The sequence below is a fragment of the Hypomesus nipponensis genome, chromosome 16 (assembly GCF_054491055.1).
Source record: "Hypomesus nipponensis isolate SF chromosome 16, ASM5449105v1, whole genome shotgun sequence".
NCBI classification, from domain to species: Eukaryota; Metazoa; Chordata; class Actinopteri; order Osmeriformes; family Osmeridae; genus Hypomesus; species Hypomesus nipponensis.
The window spans coordinates 8114389-8129330 of NC_140376.1; the positions used below are offsets into that span (position 1 = coordinate 8114389).

The following is a 14942-nucleotide window of genomic DNA, read 5'->3' on the forward strand; positions in this document are numbered from 1 at the left end:
CCTCCTGACTTGCCTTGATGTCCCAATGTTAACAATGACAATGGGCCTGGCTTACAGTAGATAATTTGCAGTTTGACTTTGTCTTTGAGATTAGTTAGTAATGATTTGCATCCCAAATTGAGCACAGCCAAAATGAAATACCATAAAGCAACGTGCTCACTCAAGGGTTCATAACCACAAACACTGAATAGCAAAACTGAATGTCTGTCAGAATCCCTTTAAAAGAGAGGCTGTGAAACGAGGAGAGTCTTAAGTAAAATGCTCCAGTGTGAACAATGACACAAATACCCTAACCATATCATGATTTGACCTGTGCAAGCAAAACCCCTCAATACTGATCTGCTTGTGGCCCTTTTTCCCCTCTCTCCACACACAGTCACTCAAAAACACTGCACAAACTCAAAATGAGTGACTACCTCACTATAGATACACCTAGTGTGCGACAAACCCCGGCAGGCCAGCCTTTCCCGCCCCAACTCCCAGCCTTTCCCAGATGGGTGGAGGGAGGATGGGGGCTGGCGTCTTGGGAGCCAGGGGGGGTGGGAGCGGGAAAGGGAGGAGCTCTGCTGAATTGTTGCCGTTCAGGGGGCTTTCTAAACACAGGAAGGATTTACACAAGGTTTATCTAACAGCCAATTGATCATATGAATATCGCATAGCCTTTTTTGGGCTTAAAATAGTCCCCATCGTTTCTTTGTTTGGCCAGACACACTGTTCAAGGCTGCTGTTCTGCCTGATGGGTAAATTCACGTCGAAGGATGAGTGATGAGCCCCATAAACAGAACAGAAAAACGTGTGATGGATGACAGGAAGCCAAGTGCCCCGGGGCATAGAGGAGATAATAGGCACAGCCAAGCACATTGTATCTACCTTCCAGTCGTCACGTGACAATGGAAGCTTACTGTACTGTCCTGAGACAAAGCATGAAATTAAACAGGAGATCTCAGAATGCCCACTCATAGCTTTAGAATAAACATGAACACAAATACGCTATATTTGTTTGAACTGTAAGAACAAGGGGCAAACCTTCACTCCAACATAATTTCAAGAGGTCTTATGACTTACTAAAATGTGTATTGTGATTCTATAGATCAACATACTACTAGGCTACAAATCGATCACACAAATAAAAAGGATACAAAAAGCTAATTAAATAATGGGCATTTCAATAACCGCCATACTAATAAACAGGTGTACCATCTGAAACGTCAGACAACTTACTGACAATTAAACAAACCGACCTACTGGTTATATTTAACCATGAACGTCACACACGAGCAAGACTTACTAAGCTCTGCATGACTTGGCAACCAGCTCAATTGATTTCACACCTCACCGTTGAGACTCAAACAGGGTGAGAATCCTGAAGACCTCGGTGGAGACCTGTGAACATCTCCTTCGAGACAACATCGAGTGTGGAAAGGGGGGTTGAAAGGCACAGCCAAAAAGGTGGGTGAGGCCCCACAGGCAATCTGGAGTGGAAAAGATCTATCCGACTCGGGTCTGGGACGAAACCATCCATCTCAGTTTGTTTTGGGAGTTTGAGCGAAATGGAGGAAAAAAGGGCCAGAGGCTAGACAAACCTCTGGTGATAGTGTGAAAATTTACTCCAAACGCATTTGGAAAGAATGCCCGGGTTAAGGGCGGTATGCGGTCTGTGTATACATGCGAGGGACCGATTCATCTGCGTTCGTTTGGCTATGACCCTGTTAGCGGAGCCAAACCTACACATCGCGAGTACAGTACCCTCTAGTGTGCGGATGACGGTTTTGCAGAGGAGCAGTGGTGAGGCCAATGAGGCAAACACGTGGTCGAGTGTCCTTACCTGAACATGATGAACCCAATGGACTCCACCGCCGCCCTTCTGACGTCATCGTTCACGTCACTGACCTGCAAGGTAGAGATGTGGACGTGGATTCGTCAGGGGAAATTAACCTAGTCGGGATTTTGGTATCATTTTTGAATGAATTATAAAATGACTTCATTTTATATCTATATTATAAAATCCACCCCCACCAATAAAAGTTTTTTTTTTAATATAAAGTAATAGTCTACTATATCCCATTAACTGAGGATACAGTATTTCTTTCACTACCTCTAGGCTGCCATCTGCAGGACATCACTTGGAACCCAGTGCATCTCTTGACCAATGTTATCACGGGGACCATGTCATCACATTCAACATTCCAAAAATATATCCTAATCATTTCAAACAATCTCGACGGCTAAGAGCCTTCCATTTCTTTGAGCTGACCCACTTTTCCTGCCAAGAGCTTGTGGTCTTGTGTAAAGAGAAGGACGAGGCAGAGAAACTCACCGCCACATGCAGCAGGCGCCGGATGGCCTTGTTGTTACCGGAGCCGCAGTAGGCCATGCCCACTGTGTACATTCCAGAGCGCCGCAGGATGGGGTCCTGGGGGGAGACGACGTGAGGGAAAACAGACATCAGCCTTGGCCTCCTGTCAGCGTGCGCACGCCCATTCCAGCCACGGAGACCCGCGATCGGATCAACAAGAGGCCGACGAGATCTTATTTGACGGATTTGTACATTAGCACTGCGTTCATGGAATGAAGACCATGAGCTGATGGCAGCTAAAACGGTGAGAAACGAGGAGAAAACGCGCTGAAAGTCGCCAAACGACATTGTCACTCCAGGCCGTACAAAGTGGTAAAAGCCAAACGCTGTACCTTGTCTCTGCACAGGCTCTCGATGAGCGTGTCTGCCTCCTCCATGCGCCCATACATGACCATGGCGATGCCCACGGCCAGGCCTCGCAGGATCTTCTCGTGCTGCGTCTCCTGGGCGTAGCCCACCATGTCCTCGATAGCCTGGGCAGACTTGGAGCCCAGCATGACCAGACCCAGAGCGAGGCCCGCCGCCTCGCCTGCACAACGAGAGAGAGAGAGAGAGAGAGAGAGAGAGAGAGAGAGAGAGAGAAAGAGAGAGAGGACACTGACGAGTCAATTCGGGAACGGAGGCGGCGGCAACGGTTCGCCCAATCCCACTCAAGTCTTGCGATGCATCCCTTGATTTTCAGATTCCAGATTCATCCATTGATGCAAGACAGTGCAAACATGCGTATGGATTTACATACACATGTATTGCATTTCATGACAAAAGAACAATGTCTTGCCAAATAGGTTCTTGATTAACATACCTGTAACTGCATCGTCCTGGTACAGATTGGACTTGAGTAGATCATACACGTCCTGCCTCGCGGTGCCCAGCGCAGCCAAGCCCAGACCCAGACCACCTCCATGACGGACAATCTATGGACAGCACAAGGGAAACAGCTGTCGAGTTACAGACTACTTTAAATCTCAATCCCAGGAGTAGAAGATCTGATAATGGGCATTTATTTGCCCATCGACTAGAAATTCTGATTTTGGAGTTGCGTCCACTCACATCGTTGCTTGCGTTCTTCAGTTGGCTGAGAAGGTAGTCGATGATGTCACCCCCGTGGTTGGCGTGGATCAGTCCCAGGGCGTAGAGGCCGCCTCCTTCCTGGTAGGCTGATCCGGGGGACGTGTCTTTGGGCAAGTAGGTGGCCATCAACTGTAGAGCCTCTTTCTCATGGCCCTGTATAGCATGGGATGTTTAAAATGTCAAATATTCCATTCTGTACAAACAACCTGAGTGATAAATTGGTCCATCCAATCAAACTAATTCCCGATTCACAAGTGTAATTAGTTAGTGTACCTTGTGAATGACGCCAAGACTGGCTGTGGCTGTGAACTTGGCCCAATTGGTGGCTCTTGCTAACCACTCCAAGTTCTCTCTGTAGATTGAATAGATAAGGAATAATCAAGAGTGGATCGCACCACTCAACATGCGATAGCGGCCATTTGTTGGTTCTGTTTCAACATGAGTTTATTAGCAACCATACCTGAGGAACTGGTCACTTGTGGTTCCCGTATGCATGAAGGAGTTGGCTATGACCGTGGCTGTGTGGCACACTGAATTTCGGACCGCATCCTGTAGGGAATAATAATACAATAAACAATAATAATAGTCTGGTTTTGAATTGAATAAAAAAAATTCCACCAATAAACTGCGTACTCTTGCTATTGTCTTTACTGATAATAAGAACAACAGTGAAATCAAATCCTGGATCTAGTAATAAAAATAACTAGAACTCCCCCAAAAATTGAACCATTACCCTTTATTTTCATATGATTTGATACACCAGATATGATATCATAACATTCATGTGATACAGAATACACCATGTGTCCCTGAAAAATGTGTCCTGTGTCAGCCCTCAGCCATGAGGTCAATGTTCATTTCCAACTTTGGAAATCTCTAAACTAAGAGGACCAATTCCCCGCAAATCGACAATGTGTTATTTTGTTTGTTCACTGTGTGGAGCATGCTCTGTATATTGTGGATATAGACACTCAATTTCCACAACATTACATCTGACGTTTACCTTTGTGTTCTTGAGAATCATTAGGTCTGTGTTGTTGTTCCGGATCAGGAACTGCAGGTGCAGTTCAATGGCCATCTCGCCACTGAGAATTTTGATCATCTTGGCATTCTGATAATTAGGGTCATCCTACCAAACAAAAAAAAGGTCCAGCAGTAATGAACTACTCATTCAATGATCCAAGAACATTTTCAGGCAATGATGTAATTGACGTTAAGCACGTTGGAAAAGTCCCAAGATCTGTGCTTACCATATCCATAACCTTTCCAGCAGGGGAGCTGCCTGCTTTGTCACCGATCTCCATGGCATCGCTGCAAAAAAAGGCATTGGAAGTGTACTTTGAAGTCTGATGCATTTAGCCAATCACATCAAGACAATTACAAATTCTCATTGGATGTCATCAACCAGATCAACCACTAGCAAAGCACAGCCAAATCCCCGATGTGTCTGTCTTAGAGTTGAAATAGCCAAAAGCCACTGACAAGTCACCGGCTTTGGATTCCCTAAAATCAATCTTGCATCCTTCCATGTCCCAGAGGCTACACATTCAGCAACTAGGGGGTTTACAAAGGATGCACCAATACATTTACATTTAGTCATTTAGCAGACGCTCTTATCCAGAAAGACATACAGTAAGTACAGGGACATTCCCCCGAGGCAAGTAGGGTGAAGTGCCTTGGCCAAGGACACACCGTCATTTTGGCACGAACGGGAATTGAACCAGCGACCTTCTGATTACTGGCCCAATTCCCTAACCGCTTTCCCAATTCCCTATACTACCAATACCCCTTTCATCCCTCCCTCCCTCCGGCCTGAAAGCATACCTATCTTTGTCCACAACTGGCACTGTGCCAGTGTTGGTGGAGCCGGGCACAGCGGGGATGGGCGTGCCAACGGTCCGCAGGTTTTGGATGACAGAGGAGAGGAACTGTTGGCTGGCGCTCTCGTACAGGTCAAAGCAGATCTGGTAGGCCATCAGCAGGTTGTCCTCCTTCACCAGCTTCTCCAGGATGTCACTCACCGCCTGGGGGTCGTCCAGGAAGATCAGGCACTGAGAGGAGGAAGGGAGAGAGGATCGTTAGCTAGCCACAATGGTTGAGTGGTTCTCGGTGTGTTACACCAACACCGCGAGTCTGCATGAACATGTGGGCCAATCGATTGAAAGTTTGATATGTCCTTTTTTTTTTTTTTTTTTTACCTGACAGACATTGATGAAGTCGGGCTTCTCCAGGTTCATGTACAGTTTGACCAGCACTCGCAGGACCTCATTGCGAAAGCACTTGTTTTGAATCAGTGACATGCAGACCTTCAGGCTGTACGCTAGGAGGCCACCAACATCATTCTATAGCAGAGAAACATTTTGTGAATTTCAACACGTTATATACATAAGTTTGTTCCAAAAAAAAGAAATTGACAAGGAGTGGTTTCATGATGTTTTTTGAGTACAGTACAGAAGTTAAAGCCACGTGTGACACCAAAATTGTCTTAGAACAGCGGTTCTCAACCCTGCTCCTCGGAGACCCCCTGTTCTGCATGTCAGACGTCTCATTGCTTCAACACACCTGATTCAAATGAATGGTCGTCAAAAGGCTTCTCCTGAGTCATAACTAACCCATTAATTTCAATCAGGTATGGAAGAGGGACACATCTAAAACACACAGGACAGGGGGGGGTCCAAGGACCGGGGGAGTTAGGACCGCCGCCCCGGAAGCCCACGGCGCGAGCACTAACCGACTCGAGGATGGTCTTCTCGAAGATGTCCAGACGCCTCGTCTCCAGGGCGATGCCGATGGCCTGCTTGTACTTGTGGTCCCCCAGACACCGCAGGAACATCTTGTTGACGATGCCCTCCAGGCGGGGGTCGATGCTCTTCTTCTCCTCCTCCTCCGGAAGCTCGGCGTTCTCCACACGCTGCTTGGTGTAGTGGTCGATGCATTTGGCTACAGGGGGGGAAAGCAGCGATATCAAAGAAATACCCAGTGTTTGTGAAAAGCCCTGCATTGGTGCTCATTATACATGGTGTACTTCAACTGTCATGTCAAAAACAGAACTCACCAATAATGGTCTCCACATACTCAGAGTCGTCTGAGACATTGAACAGTTCTCCAGCCCCGAGGGCGTAGTTCAAAGACTCCTCAAAAGCTCCGAGGTGGTAGAAGACCTTGGAGGCCACGAGGGCAGCAAACTGCCTGCTCCGAAAGGTCTCATCTTCATACAAGACCTCGCTGTTGAAGCCAAATTACGAGTTACAGGTTTTTTGCTGATCAAAATGAACATGAAAACAAGATCATTTTCTCATGCAGGCATTACTTCAGTTTTGTTTGGAATCCAGGGCACTTACATTTTGTCAACAGATCCTGAAATCTCAGCCCAGAAGTCGTTGACTATAGCGTTCAACTTGTGCAGAGCAAACTCCTGTGGGAACATGAATAAACATCAGGCATTAACAACTCAGATTCAGATCAGTTGGGGTCTTGATTCAACTGACTGCACATTAGTCTACACACTGATTTCTATAGTAAAATGCATCGCCAACCCTTATACAACAGATCTGACATTCTTTTATAATATTTGACGTACCTTAAGTTGGGGCTCCTCCTCATCCAGGAGCGAAATGATTCCAGCTGATAGACACATAGAATATAATTAGTAAATAATAAAATATAATTAGTAAATAATAAAATATAATTAGTAAATAATAAAATATAATTAGTAAATAATAAAATATAATTAGTAAATAATAAAATATAATTAGTAAATAATAAAAACAAACAAGATTACTAGCCTAACCACTGAATCAACTACTTTGATCGTTGCCTTTCCACTTAAATTTGCGAATTTTGCATGGTCACATGTTAGCGAGCTAGCTATCTGTGAAGAGGTAGCACTAGTAGTGACTTCAAACAGTTCTCATAATTAACTATTGAGATATTTGTCAAGCCTTTGGCCAGAAGTTCTGGCATTCACGCCATGTCAATACTAGAAAATATACACACGGTATTAGTTTACAATCCGCGTTTTACGCTGCCTAAACTAGTATGCATCAAGCTAGTTGACGCCTGTAGCTAAAGCTGGTAGCTAGCTAGCTGGTAACGTCAGTGTCTAGCTAGCACAACCAAGCCCGGAGCAGCCAACAACACATCAACGAAAATGTTTTTAGGTAGTTGTATTTTAATCTGGCCTAGTGGCGTTTAATTACTTCGCTTATTTAAGACTACCAGTCAGTCATTTGCAATGACTTTTTGTTACATTGACAGTGGCGTCTGGCCTTCGATATCTTGGGTCGCGTTAGCTAGCTGGCTAGTAGTATACCCGCTAGCTTTGTGACTCAGCTAAATCAATTGGTAGCTAGCTAGCTGTCATGGCAAGCCGTATATCCCGGTTCTAGTAACAAAGGCTGATATTGGTAACTAACGTTACTGACTTACCGGCAGATGTTATCATCTTTGGTTCTAATCCACCTTAACTCCTCGAACCCAGGATAAATTTTAAATCAGCGACAACGTTAAGATAAATCGAACCCTTTAACGGATAGTGAAATTGTCTGTTGTCCAAAACAGTAACACTTCAAATTGCAAGCAACTTATTTTGTTCGGCAATGACAGGACCCAATCGAGGACCTCCTTAACAGGCGTCGGTGTAATTTGCCTGATGAAAATAGAACATGAGGCTAACAATTATTTTTTTCGTATCCTCAGCCACAATTTCTATTTATTACGGTAAGATCTAAAACGAATAAGAAAAAAACACCATGCACTATTTGCAAATATAGACACAACGCACAATTACAAGTCAGTTAATAAACAGGCTTTTGTTATAGCTGTCTGGCATGAATCAGTGCTTTTACCTGTAGTAACTAAACCACCTTTATGGGTTAGACAAATAAATTGCAGCCCTAAACGAGTCAGTAAATCGTTTTCGATCACATCTAATTAATAATCGGTCCTTACCGATTCAATGACAGGATATTAAGTGTGTCACTCGTGGGAGATGTCCTCCAACACATACACTAATGTAATTTAATTAGATTTTTTGGGGGTCAACACAAATGTAACAGACAGCCTTCAGATGCAATACATTGGGACTGCAGTCTCTCATTAACAAATCTGAGTACAAACCCTTCTTAAATTTTGAGTGAAAAATGTGTTTATTTCATGATATTTGAGTTTTCTGTAATATATCTAAAACTCTTAATCATTATACACTGCTTAAAGGTTGAAAAAGACAAGTATAGATTTTATTTTTTTACTATTAGTGCAATTGTTTCAATTGTTCTTCTAAAGTAAACACATATTTCACAGTCAGGTCTCTAGATTTCTTACACTTCAATTCAAGTGCAACACCCACTAATGTACCGGACAAAGGCTCACTATGACAATCTCCACTTCCTGAAAGTTGTGTTAGGACTACATCAAAATAATGATTTGATAACTTCCTAATTAGGTTACCATTTGATGAATTCGGGCTACCTTAAACAAGTGTGTATTATATCACCTTTAGCTTATGTTACAACAGTATTCAACAATATTTTAACAACATAACTTAATACTGTACATATTCCCCTTAAAGAGTTTCCTTTTTGAAAAGTGTATTTCTTTAAAATTACAAATTGAAAAGGAATGTGCCAGACTAAACAATGTATATTGTCTGACTGATGAGTTAGTTGTCATCTAAACTTCCTTATATTATAGACTTTACTAATCAACGGAAATGTGCTGGATCATATGCATTCAAGCCAATTTGTCTGTCACATGACATGTCAGCTGACTGACCTAATCTGGAACCAAAGAATGATGCCCATGTTGACTTGTGTCAGTTTAACAGTGGGGGTACTGTCAACAGAAAAGGATCTCATGACTGAAGAGTGTCCTTCCCTGCTCCCCCACAGCCTGTGTGAGATCCACTTGAAAGGACATTGGTCTTCAGTGGGATTCCTTCCTCTGCCATTCCGGTGTCACCTAAAAAAGAAACTTACAAATACATTTCTCCAGAACATAGGCTACTGCAAAAAATACACTGTGAAGTTTCAAGCAAAACAACAGTCTTAGTTATACTGTACCTTGTTGCCTGTTGCTTGGGGTGCTGGCTGGGCCTCCATGTCCTCCTCTACCAGTCCAAGGCAAACATTGAAATTGCCAGTGAATCCTGTTGCCACTATTCCCAGTAGGCCCATTATCTGAAAGACAATAATGAGGATTTAAAAATTTGGCAGCAGTTCTCAGGGGCCCTTCTGATTAATGAATGTGTCTTTTGTGGTCTGCTAAAGCCTGGCCTAGTGGGAAAATGTGTGTATGAAAAATGTCTGGTGATCTTGTGAGTGTAATGTAAGCTACTGACCTACATATTACTTTTACATCCAGAACAATAGCAATGATTGTAAAATGTCACATTTATGGTAAGGAACTATTATGTTAACACAGTTCTGATACTTGTAAAGTTATATTACACCTGAAGTTTGAGATGAATGAAAAACTCTGCAAGCATTTTTCTTGATGGTCAACATCCTCTGCTCCGATTTGGGAATAAAGATCCCGACCCAGATTGCTTCAGGTGCATGCTTTCGAAACACGGAACGAAGTGCGCGCTCGAGAAATCCCACAGATTCACGCGTCTCTTCACTCTCCACGACTGATCTTATTAACCCGATCAGCGCCGGGCGGACACTGACACGTTTCGTACGTGCCCTAACGTCCTTCAGAATTTCTTTCAGGCAGATTTCGTTTGAACTTACACTTAAAAACTCTTGGCTGAAAATAAATATTATGATAGGAGAGTCTATTGTTCGCTTTAGGCCGCAACTGTTTATACTTGATGTTCTAGTGCTTTTTTCTATGTCCTCACGGAGTGGCTTGTTTGTTTTTTCCTCCCCCACAGGCTTGGCACTCAGTTCCAAATCCTTTGGCGTCGTTGACAGAGGTGTTTTATTTTCTTGAGGCGAAGTCTTAATGTTGATATCAGTATCGCTCAAAACATTTTCGTTTGCAATGCCACTTTTTGGAGAAGGATGAACCTGACCGTTCGTGTTCTTGTTGGCAGAGCTCACGTTGTGTCCACTGCGCTGTCCAAAAAACATGTCATGGACAAACTCGTGCATTATTCCAGCATCATCCTCGTCATTAGTTTTAAAGGAATCACTTACCAAATTTATCCTTTCTTTACCCCCAATTTGAAGCACTAATTGTTGGAATTCAGTTTCTTCGGGTGGCAGTGTATCATTTGGATCTCGACAAGACATAATTTTCCTCTTCGCACGCCTCAGTTAAGGCCACAGGTCAAAATAGATTTTGAGATGAGTTGTTTTCAATTGGTATAATACTCTACTACGCTTTCATACATGACACCCACTCAGTAACCACCTACTTTAGATGCATAAACTTTCAGGGTTGACTGAAGGAAGCTGTATGAGAGGGTGGGATTAAGGCTGACTATGTGTTGCTATTGGCCACAATATGATAGGCGTGGCAGTCTAAATCGGAATCAATAAGGAAAATCACCGCTATTTCACGGTAATTAAGTTATATTTTAATAAATTACATACACAACGGACAAGTAGCCTATGATCTGTTTTATCAAAAAGCTACCGAGGTGAAAACAATTAAGGCTTCATATCAAGGGGAAAAATGGTTCTTCAGTTAACTTTCAGGGGACAAGCCTGATTCTTCTTTATTCTTACTATGCGCAGGGAAAATACTTCTCCATTTCCTCCCATGTTGAAGAGGCCTGTCTTCTCAAACAAGAGAAAACAAGAGAGCTCATTTAGGTTTTTTTTCTCATAACATCACCAAAATCATTACACTCTCATGATAAAATAAGTAAATATGTGTTACCACTCTGCATGTGTATTCTGCTGATAAATGTGTCAAATACATTGGATGCATTGTCTTTGCCAATCTAGATTGACAAAGGTTCAACGATATGTAAAATGAGTAAGATACTCAAAAACAAAATAGATGCCAAAACCATCAACACTGTCCATTTGACAGTAATCTACAAATAATCAACTAAATGACTGACCAAAGCTAACAGACACAAGTCAGACATTGACCTCTGGACTCAATGATTAACGGGCGACAGCGTGTCTCACTTATGTGCCATGCCCATGTTGATGTTTAAACTGTTGATATTCATTGATTGTTGATCTCACCTGTTGAGCTGACAAGAGCTAGAATACTGACCTCTTTCTGTAGAGCGAGAAGTGACTGTGGGTCAAGAAGCTCCGTGGGACCAACAAGAGATACATGGAGACCTAGACGAACTGAGAGATGTGAAGCAATATTGGTGCATCGGTGTTATTATAAAGTGTTACGATGAACTACATGAACAATGATAAATCCTGGGCACACGATGCGATGTCCATTTTCAAGGTAGTGGTGTAATCATAATAATATATGTATATATTTTTTTAACCTGTATATGTTTTATTTGATAGTAGAGCTTTTAGAGAAGATAGGTGAGATGCAGTCCGGTCCTTGTCTGTCATTGGTGGATCCGTATCCAAGTTCACAAGAGCAGTATGAGCAGGTACTGTGGAGAAAATGCAGTTTATTTCTGCCTTGGGTCAGGGTATTCTATTGAAATTCAGTTGTCTCCATACCTTTAGAGACTAGAAAACGTAGTCAACACAGTCAAAATGGACGATTTGGCTAGTATTTCATATCATTCAGTGGTTGCCTGTCAGCTAACTTGAGATCTGGGCCATTTACCCAGTTCTCAAGGTACTGCTGCGGGTGTATCAGTAAAACCTGAAATGTCAGCAATGTCACCAATCTTTGCCTGATTGTTTAGTGTAAAATACAGATAAGAGAATTACTGATTGCATGGGAATCAGTATAGGGAAAGTTCATACTAGTAAGGGAAATAAACTGTGATTGAATAAAAAAAAGATACCGTTAAGCAATGCTGCATTTTACATTACAGTAGTTTATTCCTTGGTTGTTCTTGTTGTTGTAGGTAATAGACTAATTAACATAGTTGGAAATTGGAAATTATAACACTATATATTAGATGACCTTCAGTCTACTCATGTCCTTACCTAATGCCATGAAAAAACACATCCCAAAGAGCAGAAAGGAAACCAGTGGACCACAAACTGACGCTGTGTGGAATCTTGACTGAAAGCCCCCAAAATGGACCAGCTCCTTGATCATGTTGGTCAACACATGTACATTTAACAATACTGACTGTTGCCTAATGTGACAAAGTTCCAGTGAGAATGTAGTTTCATGCAACTCCCAAAGGATTGGGCCATTCTTTGAAATAGGTGTGGATTGTAGCCTTTGTCTGGTTCGGGAGGGGCCAGTCTACTGACCTATTTTGAATGGAGGATCAATAACGTTTTCAGCTGTTTTGTTTCCATACACCCACACACAAAACGGACAGTTAAATAACAAAATCAGTAAATCTGTGATAGATTCACTATAACATGCAATCATAACTTTTAATTTGAGATTGATCAACTTGCACAACATTTTTATAGCTCTTTTTGCAACCATCATAAAGGGCTTTCCTAATGTCCATTAAACCCATTGAACACCTCAGATTCAACCTGTGATTTGTGGTGATCTTTTAAGATTCTGCAAGGTTGCAGTCTCAACCTAAATGGAACCTCACACCAATGGTCTCACACTGTTAGCGTGTTGACCATAGTGTACATAAGGAAGCCCGTGAGTGCCCTGTATAAGTCCTTGCACCCTTTGTGCAGATTTGGGTCGATGATATCCATCCAGTCTGGGGACGCATTGAACAGTCTGACGAGCTTCAGAAGGCACTGATCAAGGTGGTCAGACCCTCCGAGAGGTCTCATCTGTCCTTCTCACAGCTACACGGTGTTTAAGGTCTGCATTGGGCTTCGGGCTTAGTCCATTCCCACCGTTTGTGGCATTCTATGTAATAATGTGCGCCAGTATCAATAAGACCCCTTGAGTTAGATCTGACAACTAAAATGAGTTCGATCTGACAACTGTCCCTACCCACAACGCTAGTCCCCTATAGAACTTTGACCTCCTTTTTTAACTGGAAATGTTAAAGTCGAAAGTAATGTGCTTTTGAGCAGCTGAAGAATGACACCTTATGTCATTTGATGCTAATATTTATTTCAAAGCAAACTCAATAAACTTGATAAACTTCAGACATCGAAACAAACAAGCACAAACGACAAATGTTTAACATTTTATAAATAATGTGGTCAGCCATGAGTTATTATCATGCAGAACTATGACTTTACTTTCATGTAATGACACAGTCCTTCCGCAAGAGGGTGACTGTGTATAACAAACTGCACGAGATATCACATCTGTGGGAAAGAAGTCCTCCAGGTCCCAGATGTTTGATTACATACAATACATTACATTTAACAAGTTGTGTTTGTGTATCTTCTTGATCTAACAAGAGGAGGATATAATGGTCCTATTTGTGAACAACATTACCTAAACAGAATTTGCATTCCCCCATAATATATATACATTATTCCTTGTAAAGAATGAAAATGTTATCGTGGATTGATACAAAGATGTTCTCATCTCACCATTCTATGTGATTTATAAAATCTATTTTTCAACAGATTTTTACTTTTAATTTCTTCAGTCATTGTCACAATCTGAAACTTTCGCACAAAAGAAGTGTTCAACTAATCATTTTCCTTGAAAAGGCTGTTTCCAGAAAAGGTAATCCTGGAATAAGCACTAATGTTAGTTTGAAATGGAGCAGAGAAGCTGATTGTGTGTGAGAATAGCTTAGCGTGAAAGAACAAAATGAGGGCATAAATATAGACAGGGCTATTACCGTTAGAAAAAAAGAGTTTAAGCTGGCAGAACTTTGCTGTAGGTAGCAGACTGTGAAGGGCCTATTAGACAGCTTGTTACCTTCTGTGACTAAGCGATGGACAGACATATTGCTTGCACAGAGGTGCAATATACAGTACAGAGGTTGATGATGATGGATACAAGGAGGACAGTTACTTCTGGGTGAGGTTCTTCTGAACTGGCCTTCTCTGAGCTCATCAATGGTCGCTAAACATATATCCTGTTTTATACTCAAAGAACATGTGAAGCGAACAGATATGAACTCTGTCCCTAATTCATTCCCTAAGGGTGCGTATGATGATGTTCGAACACTGAGTCAACACACATTGGTTTTATTTGGATCATTTCTTGGACATATTTACATTTAGTCACTTAGCAGACGCTCTTATCCAGAACGACTTACAGTAGGTTCAGGTACCTTCCCCCCGACGCAAGGAGGGTGAAGTGCCTTGCCCAAGGACACAACGTCATTTGGCACAGCGGGGGAATCGATCCAGCAAGCTTCTGATTACTAGCCCGACTCCCTCAACGCTCAGCCATCTGACTCCCATGAGCTCTCATTGCTGGTTTTGTCCCCCAGCCCCAGTGAAGGCTGTGCCACTGCTGCCCCTAAGCCTCCAGATAGCCATTTTACAGCTGTTAGCTGAGGCTATGGACGTCAGCACAAACACAGACCATGTCCCTCTTGGCAAATGGGAGCCGACCCTCTGGCAAT

General features: G+C 42.6%; 2 protein-coding genes, 1 long non-coding RNA gene and 1 other non-coding gene across 4 annotated transcripts in view; all 4 read right to left on the reverse strand.

The window, feature by feature from the left end:
- The window catches only part of psmd1 (proteasome 26S subunit, non-ATPase 1), a 34886-nt gene extending 26873 nt beyond the window's left edge, over positions 1-8013 (reverse strand). The window contains exons 1-16 of the mRNA XM_084675596.1: positions 7856-8013; positions 7008-7051; positions 6769-6842; positions 6483-6652; positions 6159-6367; positions 5626-5769; positions 5252-5478; positions 4678-4738; positions 4431-4556; positions 3888-3976; positions 3701-3779; positions 3407-3580; positions 3159-3270; positions 2689-2885; positions 2318-2413; positions 1826-1890 (exon numbers count right to left, since the gene is read on the reverse strand). Coding sequence (XP_084531722.1) covers positions 1826-1890; positions 2318-2413; positions 2689-2885; positions 3159-3270; positions 3407-3580; positions 3701-3779; positions 3888-3976; positions 4431-4556; positions 4678-4738; positions 5252-5478; positions 5626-5769; positions 6159-6367; positions 6483-6652; positions 6769-6842; positions 7008-7051; positions 7856-7871 — 1883 coding nt within the window. The 5' untranslated portion in view covers positions 7872-8013. The remainder of the gene's footprint in view (positions 1-1825; positions 1891-2317; positions 2414-2688; positions 2886-3158; positions 3271-3406; positions 3581-3700; positions 3780-3887; positions 3977-4430; positions 4557-4677; positions 4739-5251; positions 5479-5625; positions 5770-6158; positions 6368-6482; positions 6653-6768; positions 6843-7007; positions 7052-7855) is intronic.
- Positions 4873-5005, reverse strand: LOC146254685 (small nucleolar RNA SNORA14). Its single transcript, XR_014731594.1, has one exon. It is a non-coding gene; the product is annotated as a small nucleolar RNA SNORA14 (small nucleolar RNA).
- A 629-nt stretch (positions 8014-8642) lies between the features above and the next one.
- LOC146254686 (uncharacterized) lies at positions 8643-10797 on the reverse strand. The gene is made up of 3 exons (XM_084675486.1): positions 9876-10797; positions 9487-9603; positions 8643-9385 (listed from the first exon to the last, which is right to left on the reverse strand). Exons 1-3 carry the CDS (start codon positions 10660-10662, stop codon positions 9279-9281), a joined length of 1011 nt encoding a protein of 336 aa, XP_084531612.1. The 5' UTR covers positions 10663-10797; the 3' UTR covers positions 8643-9278.
- Positions 10798-10926: 129 nt separating this feature from the next.
- On the reverse strand, positions 10927-12579 carry LOC146254687 (uncharacterized). The gene is made up of 4 exons (XR_014731430.1): positions 12460-12579; positions 11835-11951; positions 11603-11682; positions 10927-11151 (listed from the first exon to the last, which is right to left on the reverse strand). It is a non-coding gene; the product is annotated as an uncharacterized LOC146254687 (long non-coding RNA).
- Positions 12580-14942: the final 2363 nt, after the last annotated feature.